General features: G+C 35.8%; 4 protein-coding genes across 5 annotated transcripts; 2 read left to right on the top strand and 2 right to left on the bottom strand.

The window, feature by feature from the left end:
- Positions 1–5,887: 5,887 nt before the first annotated feature.
- LOC105380485 (protein tipE) lies at positions 5,888–6,661 on the bottom strand. Its single transcript, XM_038107089.2, has one exon. It carries the CDS (start codon positions 6,659–6,661, stop codon positions 5,888–5,890), a length of 774 nt encoding a protein of 257 aa, XP_037963017.2.
- On the bottom strand, positions 6,634–8,666 carry LOC105380005. The gene is made up of 2 exons (XM_011549484.3): positions 7,289–8,666; positions 6,634–6,768 (listed from the first exon to the last, which is right to left on the bottom strand). Exon 1 carries the CDS (start codon positions 8,604–8,606, stop codon positions 7,299–7,301), a length of 1,308 nt encoding a protein of 435 aa, XP_011547786.1. The 5' UTR covers positions 8,607–8,666; the 3' UTR covers positions 6,634–6,768; positions 7,289–7,298.
- Positions 8,667–14,960: 6,294 nt separating this feature from the next.
- On the top strand, positions 14,961–18,079 carry LOC105379994 (general odorant-binding protein 56d-like). The gene is given in 4 exon segments (NM_001305524.1): positions 14,961–15,025; positions 15,622–15,732; positions 17,253–17,367; positions 17,677–18,079. Coding segments are annotated over 4 exon segments (402 nt in total). The 5' UTR covers positions 14,961–14,980; the 3' UTR covers positions 17,808–18,079.
- Positions 18,080–18,212: 133 nt separating this feature from the next.
- LOC105379976 lies at positions 18,213–22,052 on the top strand. 2 transcript variants are annotated; one of them, XM_011549455.3, is made up of 4 exons: positions 18,213–18,462; positions 18,849–18,959; positions 19,358–19,472; positions 21,745–22,052. In XM_011549455.3, exons 1-4 carry the CDS (start codon positions 18,412–18,414, stop codon positions 21,879–21,881), a joined length of 414 nt encoding a protein of 137 aa, XP_011547757.3. In that variant the 5' UTR covers positions 18,213–18,411; the 3' UTR covers positions 21,882–22,052. The 2 variants fall into 2 exon arrangements, with proteins under 2 accessions (XP_011547757.3, XP_011547765.3); XM_011549463.3 differs by having other exon boundaries at positions 19,358–19,486; positions 21,745–22,048.
- The last annotated feature ends 3,618 nt before the right edge of the window (positions 22,053–25,670 follow it).

Below are 25,670 nucleotides of genomic sequence, written 5' to 3'. Positions count from 1 at the left end.
ACCAAGACCAGGTGTATTGGCGCAAGACCAAGACCAAGACTGGCTAAGTCTCGTCTTGTTCTTGCATTTGGGCAACACTAGCCACGGCTCTTCCGCAATCCACTTAAGTGTTACAAAACACTAGTCAATATTATTATTTTTTATCCGTCTCAATATTATTCATGTCATATCAGGTAACAAATAACTTATTCTAATTCTATACCTACAAAAGTGTTATACGGCAATGCAGAGAACGCAATTTATTCCGTGCCTCGGTCATTCAACTCTTTTTATGCTGTACTGGAGACCTCCTACCGGTTATTGACTCCTAGTACTTTATGTGGGCGAACTTAGGGTCGCTATATTATTGGTTTTAACCCCTGGCGAAAAAGAGAGGTGTTATAAGTTTAATGTGTCTGTGTATCTGCGTATCTGTCTGTGGAAACATAGCTCTCAAGTGTTAAAGTGTATTGAATGTCGGGGTTTTAAATGTTAGTTTGGTTATTTTTTTTATCACTAACATAATAAGGGGTGTTACTTTTTTAGACTGTGTGTGCACAGTTTTTTCCATAATTTCTACAAGCCTTTGTACCAAAATAACTGAAGAGATAATATTGAAAATATGTATGTTTAAATAATAAAACTTTCGATCAGTGTAATATTCGATAACTCTATTATTATACCTATTTTATTGTTGTATTGCATTATTAACGGTTATTTAGTTCATCACATTAGCCGCTAGGAGCGCTGGATTGTATTTCAAGTTTTCTGTTGTATAAAAATCATAAGTATTTTTTTTATACAGGGTGTTGCAAAAAGGGTATACTAAGCTGAAAGGGAGTGACTCAGGGGGTCATTCTGAACAACTTTTGCTCAACGAGTTTTGAAAATAGAATAAATATATACCTATGTGTTTTCATGAAAAAAAATACAAACATCACTCAGGGCCCTGAGTGTGAGTTTTTTCACCTATCGAGGAGTGAAATCGAAAACGCAGATTTGTATGGCGCGGAGCTAGTACAGCTACTTACCGCTAGGTGGCGTGTCTCCCGCGCCATATAAATTTGCGTTTGCGTAAAGGCCCGTAGGTGAGTAATTCAATTACGGATAACCTTTTATTAATGACACTTATGATTGGCAGTTAAGTACGTTAATAATTTCCTAATCTAGTTTGTGTTTAATCTGTGTTCAATATTTCATTGGCTTCCATCATTCCGCTATTTACGCCAATTTGCACAAAGAAACTCGACTGTAAAACTACCACACCAACATATAGACTCACTCTCTTCCATCCAAAGGTTGTCTGGTAGAGATTGCTATAAGCAATAAGGCAGCCTCTTTGTACTGTTTTATTTTTAAGTTTTGTTTTTTTTGTAATTTTTGTTCTTGGTGCAAATAAAGTGTATTGTATTGTAATTTTTTTTTTACTTGTCTCACTAAACTGAGCTTAGTTCCTACAGCTTTCAAAATCTGTTTCCTAACTACCTTACAATGAATAAGCCCTACTAGAAGTGAGCACAACATGCATAAAAAATAATTATGCCATTTTTACAAAAATGAACTTAGTGCTATCCCAATAACTTAATATGTAAACAACTTATGCTACTCACTTAAACAAATTCTCTATAGTTAATTACATACTACAGTATAAAATAAGATCTACAACAGTATTTGTGTTATATTATTGCTATACCTACTTAATTAACTAAAATAACCCGTAGACGCGAAAACAAATACATTATATTATAACACTTTTCAACTGGTACTTAATTGATGAGACAGTGGATCCAAAAACATCAATTGAGTCCTGGACGCTATTGTATGTCGGAAGATAAAAGGTTTTTCTGTTTTGAAGTCGGCTGCCTGAACGTGGTATGTATATTTTAATTTTTCCTAAAATTTCTGGAGAATCCACCTTTCCTTGAACAGTTTTGGTCAGGAATATTATGTCGTTACACCTTCTCCGAGCCTCAAGTGATTGAAGTTTGTAATGCTTCCTGCGGTCGCTGTACGACTCAAGGCTACGGCATTTATTCTCTGTGTAGGCTAGGTGATATAGGAAACGTGCTTTGACAGTACACAAACAGAAAGTGACAGATATAACGGCTAACGGCATTTGATAGGTTTTGAAATGAGTGACGTATCAAATGCACTTTGTATGAGTACAGCCGATGCACCCCAGCGGCTGCTACACGGGTTTGTTATCGATATCGATAAACTCGTTTAAGTCGTGTTCCACCAATCATAGGGCCGTATTTATGGTGAATCGCGATATAGTGACGTACCTACATATCTACGTCGATAAGGAACCAGCTGGGCAGTTAGCAAGTGGCGATATTCTGACAGTCTAATCCGTTCAACACGATGATGCTAAACTTATAAGTACCCTAAACCAGCTCTAGTGTTTGTCATCGACAAGCTAAATAGAATAATTGAAACAACAAGCTTTGGAAAATAAGCTTTATTTGTCAATACTTAAGTACACAGTGTCATCTTGCATCGGCGAATAGATATAAATATTTAAATTGATTAAACATAACTATTTAAATTACATAACCCAGCAATTAAAGAGATCTTAATATTCTTTTTATTTACACTATGCCAAATTATTGCATAAAATTGCACATGTTTATTTACATTAATTAATTTTAATAAAGCGATCACAATTAGAATGAACTTACCAAAACTATTTAAACATACTCAGTATTTAAATTATTACAAATAAACATTAAAGTACATAAAAACCATGAGTAAATGAAAAATATATCAACTTAATACGTAAGTATATAATGATAATTATTATGTATGAAATGCTTTAAAGTGGACACAACATCTAGATATTTAGAAATAATTTTGACTATGGTATTTTTCACAGTGCATCAATTGTATGAATTCATTACTTTTATATCTGTGATAGAATGCATAATTTTGTAAAAACTGACTGTTATTTCATGATAATAATAAAATAATAAATAAATATGTGGGGACATCTCACACACGGCTATCCGACCCCAAGCTAGGCAGAACCTGTGTTATGGGTGTCGGACAGCTGATATATCTACACAAATACATAGATAGATATATACTAAATATAAATATCAACACCCAAGACCCGAGTACAAATATCTGTCTTTAAACAAATATCTGCCCCAGCCGGGAATCGAACCCGGGACCTTCGGCATAGCAGTCAGGGCCACTAACCACTACGCCATTCGACCGCCATGAAAGACTGGTATTTCAGGATTTTGCTTCAAAAGTACTTTTTCCTTGTCGGCTTTTATTTTTCATGGAGAAACAACAGCAGCAGGTTTTGCTTATATGTATATTGAAAATGGTAACACAATATGAAATTTTACAAAAAAACTAAAATTGCATTAAGAGGTTGCAGCCTATAGTGAATTCATGACATATATTATTTTAGGTCATATTTTATTTTATATCTTAAACAAACAGCTTAATCCTGTGCTTTGACATGAATATATAAAAAAAACGTATGGGATTTAAATGTTATAGAAAAATTAAAGTTATTTTACTTTGAGTAGTTATTTGTACTTGAATAGAAAGGCGCGTATTTTTATTTATTTGTCTTATGTAAATGTACACAATTTTTACCAAAACGGTAATTAATCATTTTAGTTTTATAACTTCCATTATAAGAGTTAATTTTTATTATCGAATTAGTATTCTTAAATTAATAGATTAAATAAACAAAATAAATGCTTAAAAGCAATTTTATATTTTAAAGGACAGATATCTATATTTTTTCCTAATAGCCTCTTATATTCCTACACCTTATCAGTCACCTCACCTTTAATGTAAATGATTTAATAATAATATGTATAAAGTCTCAAAGTTAAATAAAAGTTAATAAGTATAGAAAAAATCTTTGATTCTACGAAAGAAAACTAGGTAAGTAAACTATCTTCAAAAGCAACTAAATCCTAGTGAACTTCATAAATACTTAATGTAAAACAAAAATAAACTTACATGTAATCTTGTGGCATTATAATTTGATTTTTAAAAATATCAGCTTTATAACATATTCAGTGTAAGCTTTCATAATACAAACCTTAAACTATTATTTATTCTTATTAAATTCTAGCGAACACAACTCTTTGCGGCTCAATTGTGCTTTGTTAAGGACATTATTCGACAGCATCGAAAAAGAATGGTATTTATAATTTGAACACTAACTAATTTTGCGTCATAACCATAATTATTTATTATTATCCTATTATAATAACTCCGGCTTAGCTCAAATTGAGAAAATAGAGACGTTTTATTTTACAAATTTCGAATTATTACTTTTAAATATCAAGCTTAGCAACCCGCCCAAATATTATAAAATGTTCATACCCTCCCCATAATTTATAGCAATACTGAATCGATTTAAAATCCGAATAAGGATCAGGATGGCAAATATTTTAACCATAATACTTAATAGAAATCGAATTGTATTAACTGCGCTAAATCACCAAGCCTAGGGCTTTTATTATCATGAGTTTCGAAGACACGCCATTCCATAAGGCTGTTTTTAACAGCATGCGGATTTGATCATGCATGCGGGATTGCCCCACATGCTTTCATACAAGTATTAATTGCAACGTGTGGAATATGCACGCAAGACGCGAGAAAATGGCGTGAAATCCCGCATGCTATTAAAAACAGCCAAAATGACAGTAAGTTTAAGAACAAACTTCTTCCGCAACACCGCATGCGCGCAAAATACTTCGATCATGAGCGGAAAATACGGCTATACGTAGAGAAGAAAAACGTCATAGGGCCCGTACACAACACTGCGAATCATGAGGGTTACTCTATACTGACGAATAACGAACGAACGAGCGCTGACGTGCAATCAGCACGATTAATACGATACGCAGCGCCCTGAAATTTAGTTAGTTTTTCGTCATATAGAGTGCCTCCCCGCGCGATTCAAGCTTGCAACCCTCAAGACGTCGCACTCCCACCAATGGAACTCCCAGTAGTGAGAGAGAGACGGGTATATCGCAGTGTTGTGCTCAAGCCTATAGAAGCGATCTAGAGCTGCACGTAGCCATGGCGAGAGCGGGGGAGGGCGCGGCGGCGGGCGGCAGAGGCGCGGCGTCAGAACACGTCATCACTGGGCTCGTCGTCCAAGTCACACAGGAGCTTGCTGCTGTAGAAACGGAAAAAGAAACAATTAAAATCAATGATGAAATGGAAGGCTTGAATGAGGATGTCGAAGTGCGAAGAGATCTTTTCATTGCGCATAGAAGTCTGGCTCCAAAAGCCGAAGCTAGGACAGTAGTATTCGAAGAAGTCAAAGCGTTTTTACAGTCGAAATATTTTTGGGAAATGAAATCGGAAAGGGGTCTAATGTACTTTGCGATTGAGGAGATAAGTTTTGTATTAAGCATAGAGGTATAAGATGTGGTTCAGAGATTGCCTGGAAATTACACGCTGATGCTGAAGCCAATCCAATCAATATACGGAGACAGTTTTCTTAAGAGGTTATAACAGTCAAGACTATAAACGAGAAAATCAGTTAGGCAAGTAAATACAGCTTCAAACATATTGAAGACCGTGCAATGATGAATTTTGCACCACTAACTAGCTAGATTATCAGTTGTGCTAATGTCGGTGTTGAAGTATAAAAATAGACCAACTACTAATGAGTCATACTATAAAATAGATAAATCAAAAATACGAAGAAGTAGCTAGTTGAGCACAGTGCAAAGTTCATAACAAAACAGTACTTGCATTGCAACGATCTCCAATTTGTACAAACAATACTAGGACGTTCTGACACCGAAGTTGAAATCACTGTCAGACCTGAAAGTCCATCATTTCATACTATACTGGAATAGCTAATAGTACATTTATAAGTGGTATTATAACTACTGTAATGAATATAAACAAATGGTACTTACTCTTCCTTGCTAGCGAAGGATTCGGCGTGCACGCGTCTGTTACAGGCCCGGTCACAGCAGTGACAGTGCCAGTACGCTAGCACACTCAGACTAAATATGAATACAGTAGTCGGTAGAACCAGAGCCAATACAAGTCCCCTTATAGTAGAATCCCAAGAATACCTTGCCACTACCAAATCTGGTCGTGTCAAACTATAGTAGCATGGAAATATTTTAGGAGCTTTAGGCCCAGCGTAGTCGCGGGCAAACTCTGAACAGTTCACCCGTGGGGGGTAACCACAACCTTCGGGATTAATTAGAAATTTTAAATCAGTCTCATCCCATTCCGTTGGCACCTTAGCGCGGTCGGTGAAGGGTGTTCTAGCTAGACTAACACGGATTTTGTGGCATTTAGTGTGTGCGGTAGTACACCCCTCCCTGCAAGATGCCCAGGTGCAGTTGGTCAGGGTCTCCGCATGGACATGCTCTGACACCGAACAGATGCCGGCTTCTGGAACAAATTCCGCCAGAATAGTCTGTATGGCTGGTTCTACGACGAACGGTATCAAGAAGAGGAATGCAAAGACAGCCAGTATAGCTGAAGTGCCGAGGCATAGCGACGTGTAGAACTTAAATCTTTCAAAGAAGTGTGCTAGGAGCTCTTCCCTCGTCGGTTCCAACGGCTTTAGGTCGTCCGGGCTCTCTGGCTCCCCAGAAGCGCCCATGGGCAGAGTGGAGCGCTCGGACGCCGCTGGGGACAGACTGGCCCGCGATCTGCTTAAAGTTGACATGGCGTCGGAGTGCGAGGCTCAGGCTCAGGAGGCAGAAGTGGGCGGCATGCTAAGCATTTAGTCGTCTCTTAGTGAACTAGCCGGTCCCTCGCATAGGAGGGGAACACCTGGAATCAAAAGAAAAACATAATATAAGTTGAGATTTTGAATTGCATGCTATTCTTATCTCATCAGTTTGAAGGGCACATGTTACTTGAAAGGCCACGTCGAGGGGAGCTCAATAATTAAATAGGACATAAAGTTCACAATGGAAATTGGAAACGCGTTAAATTTACCCCCTCATCAGGGTTCTTCGGTTGAATTATAAATGTTTGTGGCCATCAACGTTCGTGATGGATGTGGAGTAGCCCTTAAATAATACATTCATTTCACAGAAGCACGCCACACTGTGAAACGACAATCGAAAGGGATATTTATGCCTCAGGTCAAGGTCAACTGACTTCTTTTATTTCCAGACCTTGTGTAATAATTTTATTTTAAGATAATAACTATGTTGTAAAACATAGCTATTATTTTAAAACATAATTAGTTTATTTACTATTTTATGTACCCAAAAGTGTACCGCAGAAACAAAAATAATTCTGAGTTATAGAGAGAAAACCAGTTGTGACGTAAAAGAAAGCTTACGTGACTGATCTCAGAGTGGAGACACAGGATCGGTCGGATGGCACTGCGCTTCGGTCGAGCCAGCGCCGCAGAACTTGATACGCATCTTAGCGTCGTCACCTACTTCTACTGTCCTCTGACAGAATATCAGCGTTATACATGACACGATGATCAACACCGTTGGCAGGACTAGCGCCACTACGAACTGGCGATACGTAGTCTCCAGGTCAAATCTTGCGACCACTGTCTCCGCACTGTACTCCGTGTAGAAACAAGGGAAGCGAGCTTTGGCGTTGTGATCTGTACCGTCGCGACCGTAGTCTTTTAGGAACTCTTTGCATTCATCGGCTAGAGTGTTGACGCATCCTTCAAGGTTGATCATTAGTCGGCTGTCATTCTTCAGCGTTAATTCCACTTCAGATGGTGCTATGTCTCTGTTGGGTGTCGCTCTGACAGTGTACAGGTATTGCAAGTATGTGAAATTAGTCAAATCTGATATTTCTATTTTTGGTAACAAGGCAGCATTGATGCAATCGACGGCCACCACACCAGCGGAGCCGTTTTGGACGAAGTGACACGACAACATAACAACATCTTCACCATTGTCGATCCATACTTCCTTTGTTGCGTTGGCTTGATCCACTATTTTTCCGCATCTAGCAAGAAACACTCGATCGCCGCTTAGCACAATAACATTCTTGTTCCGGGTCGGAATGTCAACACAGCGACGATCACAGTTGTAAGGAGTTCTGATTCTTCGACATGTTCCTCTTTCACAGGAAAACAATCCATGCACGTCTATACATGTTATTTTTCCTCGACGTCCCGAGCATTTTAACGGTGGATCCGTATCTCGAAAAGCGCACTCGAATGCATCTGTTATGTTTATACACTTCCCTTCTGTACAGTTGAAAGTGCCTGTGAGATTTTTGCACTCATCGCGGATGCAGTGGTATTTCTTAGCGTTTTCCTGGTCTATGCCGTAACATGTTTTGTTGGCAGCACTGCCGCAATCAGCGAGAAGCAAGGACGAACCGTTCTTGCGTACGTTCACGTAGATTTGGATGCAGGCGCCTGAGGTCTTGCTGAGGCACCACTCGCCGCAGGATCCCCAGTCGCAGTTGTCTTTGTTAACGGCCCGTGTGGTGGAACACATGATGGGGGTCGGGTCGATGCCTGACGCGATGGCTCGAGTGTAGGGCATGTAGATGGCGACAGTCAGGTAGACGATGGCGACTGTGCTGAGGACAGCGGTCATTTGACAGATGCAGATGGTCCCGCATATTTTTTGGTCTTGTGGCGGGATGATGAGGTCTTCGATGGGTGTTGGTTTAGGCATGGCGACGGCCGGGCGAGCGGTCGGGCGGGCGGCCGGGACTGGCGCGCCGGGGCAGGGCGCAGGCGCGGGGGGCGCGGGGGCGGTCGATACCGCCGCAGTGCAGGCAACCCAACGTCGTGCTAGTTCACGTTACGTTTACGAACACACGCTCGATATAATTGTCGTTACTTTATTCTACGTCATTGACTAATTGGCTGCGATGGTTAAAAATATGTTTCGCATTTTTACTAACTATTTTATAATCTTGGTATTTTAAATATGAATTGTTTCGTTTATCATAATAATATTAACAGTGTTGCCACATCTGGTAGGAAACTACTTACGTAATATATAATTTATTATTTAAAAAGTATAATGTCTCATTCAGTTGGATTATATTATAAGAAAATAAAAAATAAACTACCTATTCAGTATTCTAGATTTAATATTCAATGTTCATACTTGAAAATTTCAGATTCATGTAGTTATTCGGAGTCAATGACCTGTTGAAGAATGTAGGTACTGTGTATGAATGCGATCTATTTACGGGAACTACTATAAGTACAATACAAAGTAATTGGCCTGTATGTAATAAAGTAATGGGTATCGGACATACATTGTTGGATGTTTACATAAATGGAGTGAATTTTCATAGAGGTTAACCTAAGAATTTGATCAAAAATGTGGTCAACCAAAGTAACATAATATTTTTAACTATTTAATTATAGTGAACTTAGAGCTATTAAGATACACCAAATGTTTTCAGTGTACTATAATGTTCTGGATGAAAACTATGGGACAGTATTATATTCAAAGTAGTTTCCTTTTATTTTTTATTAAATAAACTTACTTATTAAACTTTACATAGGTACCTTGTTATTTTGTTTTTCCTAAATAAATAACCATGATGTGACAACAGTATGTGGGTATGTGATACATGACATGACATTGCAACAACGGCAACGGTGACAAATCCTATTTAGCTCTCTCGTGTTTGTCACCAACACGATAAAGTAAGTAAAGTAAAGTAAAAATGTTTATTTCCTTTAAAAATATACAAGAGATGGTGAATGTACTGACCCCCACACTAGGCAATGCCTGTACCGTGGAGGATAGAGATAATAATTAACCCATTTAAATACGGCTTTACAATAAGTAGAAGATAACTTTAGAATATTTATTTATGTTGCTACATTGGATAGGAAATCTGTTAAACCCTTTCCCCTTTAGTATAAAACGAAGATTAAAGAGACATTTAGTTTAAAATGGCTTTAGATTACTGATTTGTATGATAGCTCTGGATATCTTTAGTCTACGTTTTGTAACAAGGGGGCTTTTGTACTTTCTCATATTTTTACAAAGAATTCTGAAACCCTTAACTGATACGCATAACATTTATTTGAGATATGCGGTTACAAAACTTACAAACCTTTGCTACACAAAAAGTTGTAAGTTTTGTAAATGTTGCAAATAAAATCAATGGAGTTCTAATTTTAGCTCCAACTCTAGTGTGTAACTTAATATTCAGAACAAAATAGTGTCTTCTTACAGATCGTACCTTTAGCGTAAAATAAAACAACAGTTACTCTATTTACTTACCGAAAACGGCGAATCCCAACTCAATTGCTCTTATGTCCACTTTACGAAATTCAAAATTATCATGTTTAAGTTCATTTTCCATCTACAATCTTATCTTTCGTGTTTATTTTTTGTTTCAGCGAAGTGTTTTCGGTCTAGCACATTTCTTGCCTGTCATGAGGTATTGCTGTTAAGTTGGCTGCGAGTGCTGAAGGGTCACTCTCTAGGCGAAAAACTAAGTTTCGGAGCGTTACCGCGCGAACCACGACTCTATCTAGTGGTATTAAACGTGCCGATTGCACGACAGCTCTCGTTCGTTTGTTTTTCTTTAGTATAGAGTAACCCCCCTGCGCAATGCGCAATGCTGGTCCCGGGAAAGTTTTGGTGTGAAGTTTGGCTTTTTGGGTAGAATACTGCATTTTCCGTTACATAATTTATTTTCTTAATATGTGACCACTGTGTCTGCAGAATGTTTTTTCTACATATTGTAATTGATACAGACCTATTCAGTTGCCCCTGTACTAGCTATGTACTAGGTACTGCTACTATCGAGAAATATTAGTTTGGTAACGGGAGCTTACTGATAGTTGGGTCATTGGGTGGGTAACAATGAGCCACTTCGAATAAGTCTCAAGTTTGATACCTCACCACTGCATAAATGAGTTTTTAGAAATGTACGTAATATTGTACATAGGAGTACTGTAACAGTAGGTAGTGTTATAAGCAAGGTTAATCGTAAATCCATCTGATACTTATTGCATAATAAAAGAGTATTAAAAATACTACCTTTTGGCGTTGTCATTACATAATAATAATTATAAGTAAGATTCATTTCATAAAGGATTTTATTTTATTTGTTTGTTTAAAACAGGTTCCGAATGCTGTGTCTGGGCTTAACCTTGACCAAGTGGGACTGTTTATGGCAAGCAAGTTATATTTTTGGTTGGGTTCCAAGACTCACTTATTGGTTTTATTTTAATCAGTAAGTAGGTATCTACGTACATCCACCTCCAAAATTTCTTAAATAAAACAGTCAAAATACTTACAGTGATTTTTACTATAAAATTTTTATCATAAAATTACTCATCTTTAAACACATTCAATACCTACTCTGAACAGAAGTTGACATGTCTTTCATGATCGTAATACTCCACTGCTGGACATAGAAAGCACCACCACAACATCCTCACCTAGGTGTATGTAAAAAAAGGAAAAAAAACTTATTAAATAAATGTATTTTTCTTATTATTAATCATACTTCTTGGTCTACGTCCTACGCCCTATCAGAGAGGTCGTTGGTCAACAACTGTTGGTGCCATTCTAAATTCAACTTTAATTCACTTAAAACCGGGACAATTTATCAATATAATTTTAGCGATATTTTATTATTTAATAATGATTAGGCCATGTTACGATACAAGTTAATAAGGTTTCTTTTTAAATGAAGACATGGTGTTCAATAAATTTCGTTTCTGCCCGGATGGCAATTGTCATACGTTTTTGTTATTACATTATGTTGTTACATGATTGTCCTGCAATTTATCAGTTGAGCCGCTTCGGTGTTCGATCACACTGGCTGGAATTTAGAGTCGGGTGTCCCACGCTATAGCTATAGGCTTGTCTGTACGTATCTAATCTAGAATCGTTAACAGTAAAATGAGCGATAGAAATATTAAATAATATTTTCTCTAGGACTTAAAAATAAGAAGTAATTTGCCCTACAGGCTATAACGCGAACTTGTTTTGACAACGATTTTAGGATTCAACATTGAAGTAACATTAGTATATTAGTATAATTCAATGGGATTCAAATTGTATTAAATTTGACACTAATTACTTCGTAAATGTCACTTCATTTTGACTTTGCGATAAGGAATGTTAATGTTGTGAATGTACATATTTTCCATATAGCAGTAGTATACTATAGTATACTTCAAAATCAAATCCATTAAGATACTAAAAAAATAAAATACCACCCCGTGTGAAGCGATCACAGGCCGACTGCGGATTATTCCAGGCTGGACCACGCCCGGCACAGATGCATTTACAGTATAGTATAGGTACTTCATATATTTACTACATCAAGTCAGTTTTTACGATAAATTTATGGGATTTGTCTACTTGATCACTTAACTGTGCTGCTCTTTACAGTTCACAGTTTGTTACTATTTGAAAATATATGGGTACCCCAATGTTTACCGGTCCTTCGATATCATCATCAGATAATAATCATCCACTGCTGGACATAGGCCTCTCCTAAGGAGCGCCACAACACTCGGTATTAGCTCGGTAAGCTATTTCGCTAACCTTAGTCCTATGACATATATCCTCAAAATATTAAGTATTTATATTTTTTTAATCCTCCAATAGATTTGAACTAATAGAATAATGTACAATTGGATTGTGCTTACCCATTGTAACCACTTCATCTAAATCTATAATTTAATAGTATTTGTACCGTTCTGTTTATGGTATAACTGTCGTAAAAGCAGTAATTTTCTATAGAATAGTCACACCCCTCTTCTAGTTTGCTGAATTCATGATGATGTCATATCATTATTTACATTGTCGGTTGAGATAAAATGACAGTGCTTACGTTTAGATTTTCAAAGTAGTAATTCAAGATTTGATTCATCATCTTTCAATTATGCTTCTAAGGGCGGATTCGACCAACGTCGAGTAACTTTTTACTCACGAGTAAAGTACCAGTTACTCGCGAGTAAGCAGATTTTGCATTCTACCAAACCTGAAACCAAGATAAGTAGCTTATCCCAAGAATAAAATGTTATACCGCCAAAATTTACCGTGTAACGAGCTTATCCGAGAGTAATTTTGTAATGGCGGCAGCACATCAGCTGATTTGAAAACCGTCATAATGACATATAAACACATCTGTCAAAACATAAACAAAAGTACGTTTAAAGGCAAAGTCTCCGAATAACAACAGCGAATAAAATATTAAAACATAAACAATTTCATACTTTTATAATTCAAACTAAGTTGGCATGTCATTTCTATTGCATGCTTTGAAACGCAGCTATTTTTATTTTAGTTGCATTACAGTTTCGTTCCTCGTTCATCCAATTTAATCATGGTATAACTTGGTAGAATGCAAATGTACTTATCCTGGATATTTACTCGCGTATAAATTTTATTCCGGTATAGTTATTCTCGTGTAACGTGATGTTTGGACGAATTCACCCTAAACAAGGTAAGTACTATCCCCACTGCCTTCATTCCGTTGACAAAATGTACCTAGATTAATGAAAAGGAATACTTACATTCAGGAATAATTTTTGCTAGAGAAGCTCTATATATACAAACATTCTTATTGTTCTTTAAACTGTAAAGTGACTACAGGGTGTTGCAAAAAGAGTATACTATAAAAAACATTATCTATAGTAAAAAATCACATAACCAACAAAGTTTCTATGGAAAATGAATTACTTTTTTCGCGAATTTTGATATTCTGATTTAATTTTCGGGCTAAGATATAACATGTAGCACACATGCGTTTCGGCTTAGTATACTCTTTTTGCAACACCCTGTATAGGTAATATTAGAGACAATAATTATTTTTATATATTTTTATTAATGGAGTGGTGTGAGCAGGCCCAAGAAAGGGATAAGTGGAATGTTCAGGGAGAGACCTTTGCCCAGCAGTGGGACACTAGAGGTTAGGAAAAAAATATATATTTATTAATAGTGAGACATATTTTTATTAGTAAAAAACTGTAGTCATCTCTACTGTTAATGTATATTTTCTGTGTCGGTGCTGAGGATGGCAGAGGTAAACAGTTTTATGCCTATGAGCATGATGAGATTCTTGTGTGTACCAACCTTTTCTTTATTTGGAGATACATAATATTATTAAATTTCTACCAATTACATTTATTTAAGTACTTACTTAAATAAATGTAATTGGTAGAAATCTTTTCTGTCTTTTCTTTTCTGGCTTTTCAGAAGGAACTATTTCTTACTATTATACCTACCTACCACCATTTTCGAAATTATGTTTTTGTATGGATAAGGCAGGATTATGTAAATATCTAATAGTAAATACTACCTATATCTATTTCTAAATATTATTGTACAGGTCAATACTCCACGCCTATAAGACCTGTCTATAGAAACACTAGAAGCTTCTTGAACCAGTTTTGCGAAATGGTTTGTTTAGAAAACCGGATTGTCAAACTTTTTTTCCATACTTATTGGTCGTTAAGGTTTATTTATTTATAAACCTATCTATACATCATTGATAACAGAATAAAAACTAGTCCTGATACATAATATTACGGTGCAAAAAAAGGTTGTCTACCCCGCAACGCTTTGAGCTTCGTTACAGCGTAAAGTAGAAACGACATTGTATTATTAGATCCTATATTTTGAAGTCGAATATGATTAATAACATTTTTATCCAATAAATAAATCGAAGGTTTGCATACTTATCTACCGTTTGGTGACCGGTTCGAATCTTGTTAAGACCATTTTTGTGTTAGAACTATTGAAGAAACATTACACAATCGTCTAATAGTATGACTACATAATGATTTTAACTATTCATCTTAAACTTTTTATTTCCGTACAACTTTTTGTGCTTTTTTATATGTCTCAACAAAAATGCATGCTTTCTGTGAATTACCACTGAGATCGTCTCTTCTGCACTGCCTACACTGTGGGCCGGAATTCGATCGTAAATTAGCATCGTGATTCGAAGTTTGAAAAGCGGCGGAGTATAAAACCCGGTGCCCGAAGGATCACGGCACAGACCAGTTTTGGCGTCCAAAGGATCAACAACAATAATAAACAAAATCAAAATGAAATTCCTAGTAGTTTTCGCCATCTGCCTCGTTGCGGCTCAGGTGAGTTGAATTTATTTTCATAATAATTATAATCTTTATCGTCAGATGCACTCCAACCAGTTCTGTTTACTGACAACCTTAAATAGGTTGCCGGTGGTTTGGTGAAGAAGTCCAATGATAGTGGTAAGCTTTTTCTGGCCGATTATTACCTGTAGCCTGCTTCGGTACCACCATCGATTAGAAATGAACAATACATATGCAACGTTGCTCGCCTTTCAAACATATGAAATGAAATGAAATCATTTATTTTTTTGACGTCATAATCTACCACCATTTCACAAATATTATCATATGTCAGATTAATACAAGGTACGTCAGATTTGACACGAGCAACGCTGCTTAAGGATTGTAAATTGCTAATTTTTGCCGTCGTGGACACAGTGGACATGGATGGCATCATGCCATTAACTTTTTATGTAACCTATACCGTCAACCTGTAGGTCCACCGGCTAAGGTTCCAAGTCTACATTAATAAATAGCCCATAAGCCCTTGTTCCATAATTGTGTCACTGAAACATTTTCATTTTAAATCTTTATCATTGTCTACGTATTAAAAATACAGTTAATTTTATTACAACTGAAGCTTTTCTCAACAGGCCCTCACAGACGAGCAGAAGGAGAAGCTGAAGAAGCACAAGACCGAGTGCCTCGCCGAGACCAAGCCCGAGGTGGAGCACGTCGACAAACTGAAGAACGGAGACTACACGGTGAGAACTTCCTGATAATTTATAGACTCCTGGTACTTTTTCATTTTCGTTTTCCGAAATGGGATGGAAGCGCTAGTCCAAAGATTCCAAATGATTTTGATTTTTTAAGTTCTTTATTAACGAAAAAAATATACAATTTAAAGCCTAGTTAATATATATAGTATATTCAAGGATTTAAATTGATATCACATCGATGCATTGTTCAAGCTATTCTATAGGATTGATGTGCTGTGTATACCAAAGAAGTTACAGCGAAGAAAAATATCGAAGCAACATCGTAGGGAACTTTTCCATATTTATACCATATGCCTACCCTTAGTAGGTTCATTGTAGTAATTGCAAAATGATATGGTTTCCAACCCATCAATAACTTGAGTATAAGCGATGGCTCGTAAGTGAGGTAGCCAGTCATCTCTAACTACCGTTTCGAGGAAGTTGGCTTATCCTCATTAACCTCCAGAATAAAAGGTTTTTATTTTATAAATAACAAAAGAATAGTTGCTATGCCAACCAGATGTTGCAAGTGCCTGATCCGGTTAAACTGGTTCTGCCATCTCTTCATTGGCATTGTCATCAAAGTAGTTGTTTTTAAGTTTGTTTGACCGCTGACCGGTTGGCGAACTACGTATACCTATTATGAAAACAAACATTTATGTTTAACCCTGAAGGGCTCCTGATCGGTTGGTCAGCCATCAGTCCTACCTTACATGGCGTCCCTGTCAGGATTCGAGCTGCAATCTTCTGACAGCGGTCTTTAGTACGGTTTTACGCGAATGCAATGTATTCTAGTATCAATCGTGATACGTTTTATCCATTGTTATCTGTAGGATTTCAGTTAAGCATGGTCTTAGTCCTTATTGCAGGGATCTTTGAACTCTCAATTGATTGAATGGGCAGTTAATTCAATTGAAACGCCACTTGCTGCTACAAACAAGTGATTTATATGCTGAAGCGACGCGACGATTGTTAAGAGCCGTTTGTAGGTTTTACATAGATTTAGGCTCTTTCTCCCGTAGCTGAAAGTAAAGTAACTACGACCATTATCACTACCGTGTAGACACGATCTCTGAGTCTTGTTACTTGGATAAATGAATTTAATTATTATTATTATCATCATCCTAATTAAATTTGATATAGCTTACCTACTCACCTATTGTAGTTGTGTACAAAAATCTAAACATCTTAATCCTTAAATGTTAGATTCTTAGCTATCCTCTCATTGACAGTGGCTCACAACATACTTTAAGCAAACTTTATATAATTTGTGTACTGTCCATTATTATAGACAATATACATTCCCAAAAAAGTACCAGGACGCCATGAACCTAAAGAAACCTCTCCTCTCATTGAAGACTGAAAACGAGTCGATGAAGAAGTATGAAATATGAAACATTAATACTAATTATATTGTAACACGTACCAAGATAAAAAAATCTTCAACACGAAACAAAATTAATTCCATAACCGCCAAAAAGTACCAGGACGCCATGAATCTAAAGCAACCTCTCCTCTCATTGCAGACTGAGAACGAGGCGTTGAAGAAGTACGCGCACTGCATGATGATCAAGTCGGAGCTGATGACCAAGGACGGCAAGTTCAGGAAGGATGTTGCCCTCGCTAAGGTCCCCAACCCTGGTAAGTACCTACGCAAGCAAATAAAAATAGCAAGAAACAATTTTGATGCGAAATGCAATATCTCGAAATTTTGGTTAACCCTTTATTGGGCCAAATGGTTATGGGTCCCGCATCGTTTTGAACTGTATCCCATTGGGTTCAGGACAAAAAAACCAAAAAGAAAATTTAAGTGTTTGTATTTAGGGGTAAACAACTTAAAGAAGACAACCTGAGAAAACAATCAAGACCTTAAACTAACAAAAAAAATATTTCAATACAGTAAGAAAGTGATTCCCAAAAAATGTAACAATCCCTCTTTTAAATTTCCAGCTGACAAGCCCATGGTTGAGAAGCTGATCGACACCTGCCTGGCCAACAAGGGAGACACTCCCCAGCAGACCGCCTGGAACTACGTCAAGTGCTACCACGAGAAGGACCCCAAACACGCCATCTTCCTGTAAATGCCAAATACTACCAACATTCCAACAACATCCACCAACATCTGAATTGATTTGACCAACGTTTGATCCAATGTTATCGCGTTTTGGAACTCCATGTTTGATTGCTACGGATCAGGGGTTGAATTTTGATAGTAGTTTTGTTTTGTTACTCGTCTAAGGATGGTTTCAAAGATTGCGACTGTTTAATAGCTGTTGTTTTTGTACGAATTGCCATTTGATTTATACTTAAATTGAACAGTAATACTGCCGTTTCAATAAATAGCTATAAATCCTATAGAATGTTTTATTTCTTTGCATGTGGGTTCATGATAATTTCCTGCTAAACCTACATGGTTTTTATAACTTTAGCTGATTGTATGCATTTCCAGTTACATATAATTTTGTTTAAAACGTAAACAAGGAACTGAGAAATAAAAATCTCTATACAATAATAACTATTGTGAAATCTTTTCGTTTTGATATGAAATAAAATGAGTGTTATGAGTTAAATTGAATGAATGAAAACTTGGATTACTTATAAAACGTATTGCATACTACTTCATTACCATCAATCATTTGCCGGCTCTTATACAATACGGTGGTAGGAGAAATTATTAAATTCAAAATGAAGTGTGTAATAGTTATAACTATTGTTTCTTTTGTTGCTTATGTTCAGGTAAGTTGATAAATTATTACGTTATATTAAACAAATAGTTACACCGCTGCGATTTGACCAGGGAACATAACTATAATAATAAATTTTATTTTAAATCCTAAAACAGTTGAAGATTAATAAGACTTGCTAATCCATTCACCACGGTGAAAAATCCTGGTCCAGGTCTATTTTTCACGCCATGAACAAGGTATAACGGGTTAATATAAAGTGTAGTAATTACTCTGGGCCCCCGCCAAGTTGATCAAAAACAACGGCAAAGCCTCGTACAGCCAGTACCTACTCCTATTCTCGAAACAGCTCAGGCCATAAAATAATTTCTTCAGATATTGATGCCGTTAGTAATAATTATAATACCCAGATATATTTATGGTTTTCTCCGATTTCAGTGTTTGAATTTAGAACAACGGGATTTGTTATTGAAACGGAAGGAGTTTTGCATGGAGATCACTAAAGTGGACCCAAGTCTAGTGAGGAAACTGTCGCGAACCAACTTCAGGGTAAATAACATTGTTAGAACTTACATTCGTAACAAACGACACCGTCCTTTCTTACATGTAAAAATTAAGAAGAAGCTAGACGCTATTAAAGTCCCGGGTACGATTCCTAGCTGCCTAGCTAGGTAAAAGTGAAGAACCTACAAAGTACAAAAAAAGATGAATATACCTACTTATTGCTACACTGCATATAAGTCTGCAATCGCATGTCATATCTGGAACGTACTTCATAAATGGAACGTGGTATAAAAAGATACATAGATTATACTTTATTTGTACCTACACAAAAACAGGACAAAATTACAGAACTTTATGTAACATATATAGGTAAAAAAGGCGGTCTTATCACTAATAGCGATGTTTATCAGTAAATATGTGGGATAACATTAATTTATTTTCAGGATAAAGATTCCCCATTGGGCAGATTTGTTCACTGCTTGCTGGTGCAATCAGATTTGATGTCAAACGAGGGTATTTTGAAATTCGATGTGTTCCTAAATAAGATCCCTGGCGAAGGTAAGGGACTCGATGTAAGTATCATTTTAGTGTATCATCAACCAATAATTAACACCTCTTATGGCATACAGCAATATTTTTTTCTCATTTTATTGATTCATCATCGTCATCAACTCATCAGCCTATAATGGACAACATTTCATTTTCTTTACCCTATATTTTTATTAGTTATTCGGAAAGTTTATAGAAAATTAGGGGACCCGTATTTTTTTATTTTGTATATACATAAATTTTTCCATGTTATTTTTAACTTTTAAGTTAATTATTTTAAAACCGGAAGTGACGTCACATATTAGGCTCAATTTTTATTTTTGTCTATTGCCTGAGTCTCGCAAAAAAAACATAAATGACACTGACAAGTGACATTTAAACTTTGTTTACATGCCAACCAACAAATGGGTCATTTTCAAATGACCTTGATATTTCTGATGATGGAAAGTAGGTACTTATCGTGTAAAAAAATAAGCAGAAGCATTTTTTCAGCTGTGAAGGCAGTGACATGCTCTGGGACATATTATATAGAGGTCATCTCTTAATAATAAATAAAAAAAAATAGTCGGAAAGTGTCAGAACAGAATTAATGAAAATGACCCAAATAAACAACAACGTCACGATAAAACGTCAACGTCAATCAAAAATGAAAGTGACAGTTACTTTGTTTTTAAATCTATAGGCTTTGATCATCAAAATGCATCGCACCTGATGCATGACGTCATCAGCACTTTTTTACTATTTTATGATTTTCTCGAAAATGATACATCCAAAAAATACAAAAACATTTTTTTTGTGGTCTTTAGAGCTAAATCTCGAAATGGTTTTCGATTTATAGCAGCTTTTGTTTTTTGAAATGTTGTCTATTTTGTAAACTGCTGGATATACAGGGTTATTGGTAAGAAGACCGGATCCTTTCAGGAGGTGATAGAGGAAGGCATTTCCAGTCGATTGAACCCAATAATGCATTATCCTAAACTTAACCATTTTTGAGATATTTAATATTTAAGGTTTTTTTAATTTTGTGCCGAAATTTTATGCTTAAAACGGAAAATAAAAAAAACTAGCCACATTTCATTATTTTTTTGGTTGCTTTGCATAAGTGACACCTTAATAAAGTAATTAAAATAATCAAATATGCACTATTCGACTTAAATTAGACATAATACCTCAAAATAGTTAAACATTTTGAAAAAATATTCAAAACGCAAAAACAAATAAATTAAATTAAAAAAGATTTTCATATGACATTTTTTTGTGCACTTCAGCTTAAAAACATAGTCAACTAATAAGCTTTCAAACAAGATAATTCAATACCAAATCGATTAAGGTATCACCAAGATATGGCCGAAACAACCAGAGAAAGCGGACAAAATTCAACAGGAAAACTAACAAAATTAGCCCAATTTAAAGGTAAAAAGTGTGATTGTTTTCAGTCCTGTTAACTTTAGTATGGAAACCCCTGCTCAGTTTTCTTCGATTTCTCTGGTTGTTTTGGCCATATCGTGGTGATACCTTAATCGATTTGGTATTGAATCATCTTGTTTGAAAGCTTATTAGTTGACCATGTTTTTAAGCTGAAGTGCACAAAAAAATGTCATATGAAAATCTTTTTTAATTTAATTTATTTGTTTTTGCGTTTTGAATATTTTTTCAAAATGTTTAACTATTTTGAGGTATTATGTCTAACTTAAGTCGAATAGTGCATATTTGATTATTTTAATTAGTTTATTAAGGTGTCACTTATGCAAAACAACCAAAAAAATTAGTGAAATGTGGCTAGTTTTTTTTATTTTCGGTTTTAAGCATAAAATTTTGGCAAAAAATTAAAAAAACCTTAAATATCAAATATCTCAAAATTGGTTAAGTTTAGGATAATGCATTATTGGGTTCAATCGACTGGAAATGCCTTCCTCTATCACCTCCTGAAAGGATCCGGTCTACTTACCAATAACCCTGTATAATAGGCACCTTGAGTGCCACAGCCACAGGAAAAAAATGTTACTTCGTAACCAAAACACTCTAGCTTCCTCGGCCTGAACCATCCAATCACTATTACCTACATGTCTAACTAATCCTTGTGAGTACATAGTGAAAATGGATTTAAATTGTTGCTAAATATAATCATTTATAAATTACGGGCTAATGATCTTTAGTATGAGACCGTTACCATTGTTGGAGACAAATGTACTTTATCCTCAGACATCCTCATTCATCAAACTCTTGCAAAACATATTATGTTAACTATTTTTGTGGTAAATCATATTTTTTTCTCTTACAGATAAGGATCTGATGGAGAGGCTCATGATGACTTGTATGAACAGAGGTACCTTCCACCGCCTGGAGGATAGGGCTGTTCTGTTGTACAAATGTTTCAAGGCTATCTACCCTGATAAGGTCCATACATTGTTTTTGTAAAAGTAACTAATTATTAAAAAAATCAAGATCAACCACGCAATAAAAAATATACAGAGGAATTAAGAAACTTCTTGTTTTGAATTTGGATACACTTAGTTTGTGTGGATTGTGTGTCCGACAAAGCTTTATAACAAAACAAGCGCCAACTTAAAAAAATCCTTTGTAATTTCTAACACTGTCAGTCGTCTTTTAAGAACTTTTTTTTAAGAAAATCACCTAATCATGTCGATTCTGAAGGCGGAAATTCTAAACCTCAAAATTCTTTGTTTAAGGGCCCGTACAGGGTGACGTGCCGCGCCAATTTTGGGTTTTCAATGCTCTTCACACAGCACACGCAGTGACACGCACACATGTAAGTTTGCACAGTGGGTCAATAAACTTTTACTCGCCAACTTTATTGACAATTATGTTCAAGTACATTTTGGGTGATTTTAGGGTAAGTAAGTATAATTCTTACTTACACTGGTAGGCACCAGGAAAGAGTAGAAATTAATAGGGGTGCCACTTTACTCTATACTCGGAACTCGATTAGCTTTCTCAAACAAATGTGGCATTTACTTGTAGAAAGGTAACTACAAGTATTAAAGTGTAGATAATAAGTTTCGGGCATCCTCCAGCCAACTGAACCCCGACGACAAAGCAAAGTAAATACATAGTGTCGCAAAAGGGCTATACTAAACCAAAAGGGGATGACTCAAGGGGTCATTCTGAACAACTTTTGTTCTACGAGATTTGCAAATTCGCGAAAAAAAATATTCGTTTTCCATGGTAAAAAGTCACATGTCCAACAAAGTTTCTATGAAAAAGGTTTTTTTTGTTAATTTCCAAAACTCGTAGAGCAAAAGTTCAGAATGACCCCCTATCTTACTCCTTTTTACCCGACTGCCGAAGAAGGAGGGAGGAGGAGGAGGGTGTTCCCTCCTGTACCCTAAACGGCTTGATAGATTTTGATTTATGAGGTATTGTTAGAAGCGTATTGATGGCGCGATGGTTATAGGCTATGTGACGTTCCATTAAAATGTACATAGCGCCCTCTAGAGGACATAACGTGATGATCGAAAAAATAATAATTCAACTTTGCCGTGTAAGGTATCAAATGAAAGGACTTGATTTTCACATCACAAAAATATGCATATTGAAGGTATTTAAATAACAACACCAAAATTATTGAAATAAAAAATGATCATGAACTACTGACGTAAAATTTCATAAAATAAAAACAACTAGTAAAACAAAAGTTACAAATAAAAAAATACAATTATAAAATAAAAAATATAAACGAAAAACCCGACTGTACGCTAAAAATGAAAACAAGTCCCAATGTTAATGGAAAGTATCGCAGGCGGGGACCAACTTGACCGCCACTCAAGGCCGTTTTCTAAGTAACATTCAGCTTAATGGTGAACCCTCTGCTGGTCCCCGCCTACGATATTTTCCATTAACATTGGGACTTGTTTTCATCTTTTTAGCGTGCAGTCGGGTTTTTTGTTTGTTTATAATTTGTTTAGTACTATATACCGCTTTTTCAATACCTGTAAGTACATTTTTTGGTAGCAGCATAATATTTTTACTTAATTTTAGGGTTTCGAACGTCAAAAGAAAAAAAGCAACCGTTATAGGATCTCTTTGTTGTCCGTCTGTCTGACTGACTGTCTGTCACCGCCCTTTTTCTCAGAAACGGGTAAAGATATCAAGCTGATATTTCGCCTTGATGGGGAGTACCCTAAAAAAAATATTATGGTACTCCCTGTCCCACACAAGTAAATTGGGGCTTATATTTTTTCCAGTTATTTTGATGTGTATCCTTTTTTTTCTTTGTTGTTTTGTATAAGTATGTGTTTCTTTTCTTTAAATCTGTATTTTTTTTGTTGTTGCTGTCTATGTGTCGAATAAATGTATCTTTATCTTCAAATCACGCCATCTATCGTTTGTTTTTTTGTGGCTACTGTCTATAGAAGAAATTCCGTCATTGACAATTTTACGTTACGAATTTATTTTTATTTATTTTATTTTTATTTTTACATTTTCGTGGAGAATCAACAGCATTTTGTTAATAAATAATCATTACTTATGAACACATAACAACTTGATGCCATTAACAGAATGAACTTAGTAAACCCAGTAAACCTAACACATCTAGAGGAAAAATAAAATCTCTTTCTCCCTCTCTGAAAAACATACTTAATAGCCTAAACTCGATGCTTTTAGCTATTAACATCTTTGAAATAAAATTGAGCCACCACCGTGTTATGCCCTCATCAGATCCTCACAAGACCATACCTCAACCAGCACCAAGAGACTGTATTTTTGATCCCTAACCTAATGTTCGTGCGTGTTGTCATCACTTAGATCCATTCGCTATATTCCTTTACTCCTCATCAGACCTTTACGAGACTGTAATGTCACGAGAATATTGCACACTATCTAATTTAATTTAATGTATTGAATATACTGGAAGAATTATGCTTCCTCAATTTCAAATCAAATTATGTTGGTGTCATAAAAGTTGAAAAAGTGCAATGACAACCAATGTGCAGTGATTTTGTATCTGTACACGATAAGATCGCGAGCTGTCAGTGCTGCCTAAACCGACGTGACCCTTCTTTGGAGGCCAGCGGCCAACTGAGTCAAACGTCACTTGTGTTTATGATTTTATAACACAGAAAGCCGCCATAGATATTTGTATGAAGATTTGAGGGAAAAAAATTGCTCAAGTTTGGGATTAATTTACACAAAATAAGTGTGTGTTTATTAAAAAACAAGGTATTTAGCGCCTAGTCCAAGCCTTTAACTTTATAATATGATAAAAATCATATGAAATTTCTTAATAATTACGACACAGTTGTTACAATACGGGAGTGTGATTTTCTGGTTATTCGTCATATTCTGAATTTTATTTACAGTTATCCATAATCATTTACTTGAATTCGAATCATTCAGCACCTAGCTAGACTCTTCGGCTACCTGTGTGATTTTTTTCAAGGTTGTAGAGCATCGTTTACTACATAATTCTATGACAATGCCAACCCTCGATTCCCCCTTGCAGACCCTTAAAATTCGACTCCATGACTGTTCCTTGAAATCTCATTTTATACTAGCATTTTTTTTTGTTTGACAGCGTTAAAATTAGAATTTCTGCCTTCAGAATCGACATGATTGTCACTTTAAAAATTTGCTTAGAATAACTGTAGAAGATGGATTTAAAATATTATAGGACCACAACAAAATAATTGGATGTATGAACATTAAAAGTAATTATTGGTCTAATCTAGTTACAATGCAGTGATTGAGATACCTACTTATAAATAATTAGTTTTTCAGTGTATTCAGAAATTAACAATACTGCCATCTATACAACAAATATGGAACTAACATAATAATTTATGCTCATAGTTCGTGTATAAAGTAGAGAGCGCCTATGTAGCTTGTTTTTGTAATTGATTCTACCTGGTCATTGTAGATGGCGTTACTAGTACATAAATACATTATAATTCAGTATGAATAAGTTTTCATGTTTTTAAAATGATTGTGGTTGTGGAAAAAACAAGCGTGTTGAAGACATTGACATAATACCTATATTTTTCTTTTGCTTATTGTGTCGGTAGCCAAAGCACGCTATATTTTAAATTTGGGAATTTGTATGCGAATAAAACGCGTAGTTTCCAATATTACCGACAGGGGCGCTAATCCAGATGTCGTACAAATTGCGGTGTCTATCGAATTATCCATCGACAAAGTGTTAAATTCATGGTTTTACCCGCTGAATCCGTTTCACGATATTCGCGAATA

This window comes from Plutella xylostella, chromosome 7 (genome assembly GCF_932276165.1).
Source record: "Plutella xylostella chromosome 7, ilPluXylo3.1, whole genome shotgun sequence".
Lineage (NCBI taxonomy): Eukaryota > Metazoa > Arthropoda > Insecta > Lepidoptera > Plutellidae > Plutella > Plutella xylostella.
The sequence above is the reverse complement of the archived record's forward strand: the minus strand, read 5'-3'. Positions and strand labels throughout refer to the sequence as shown.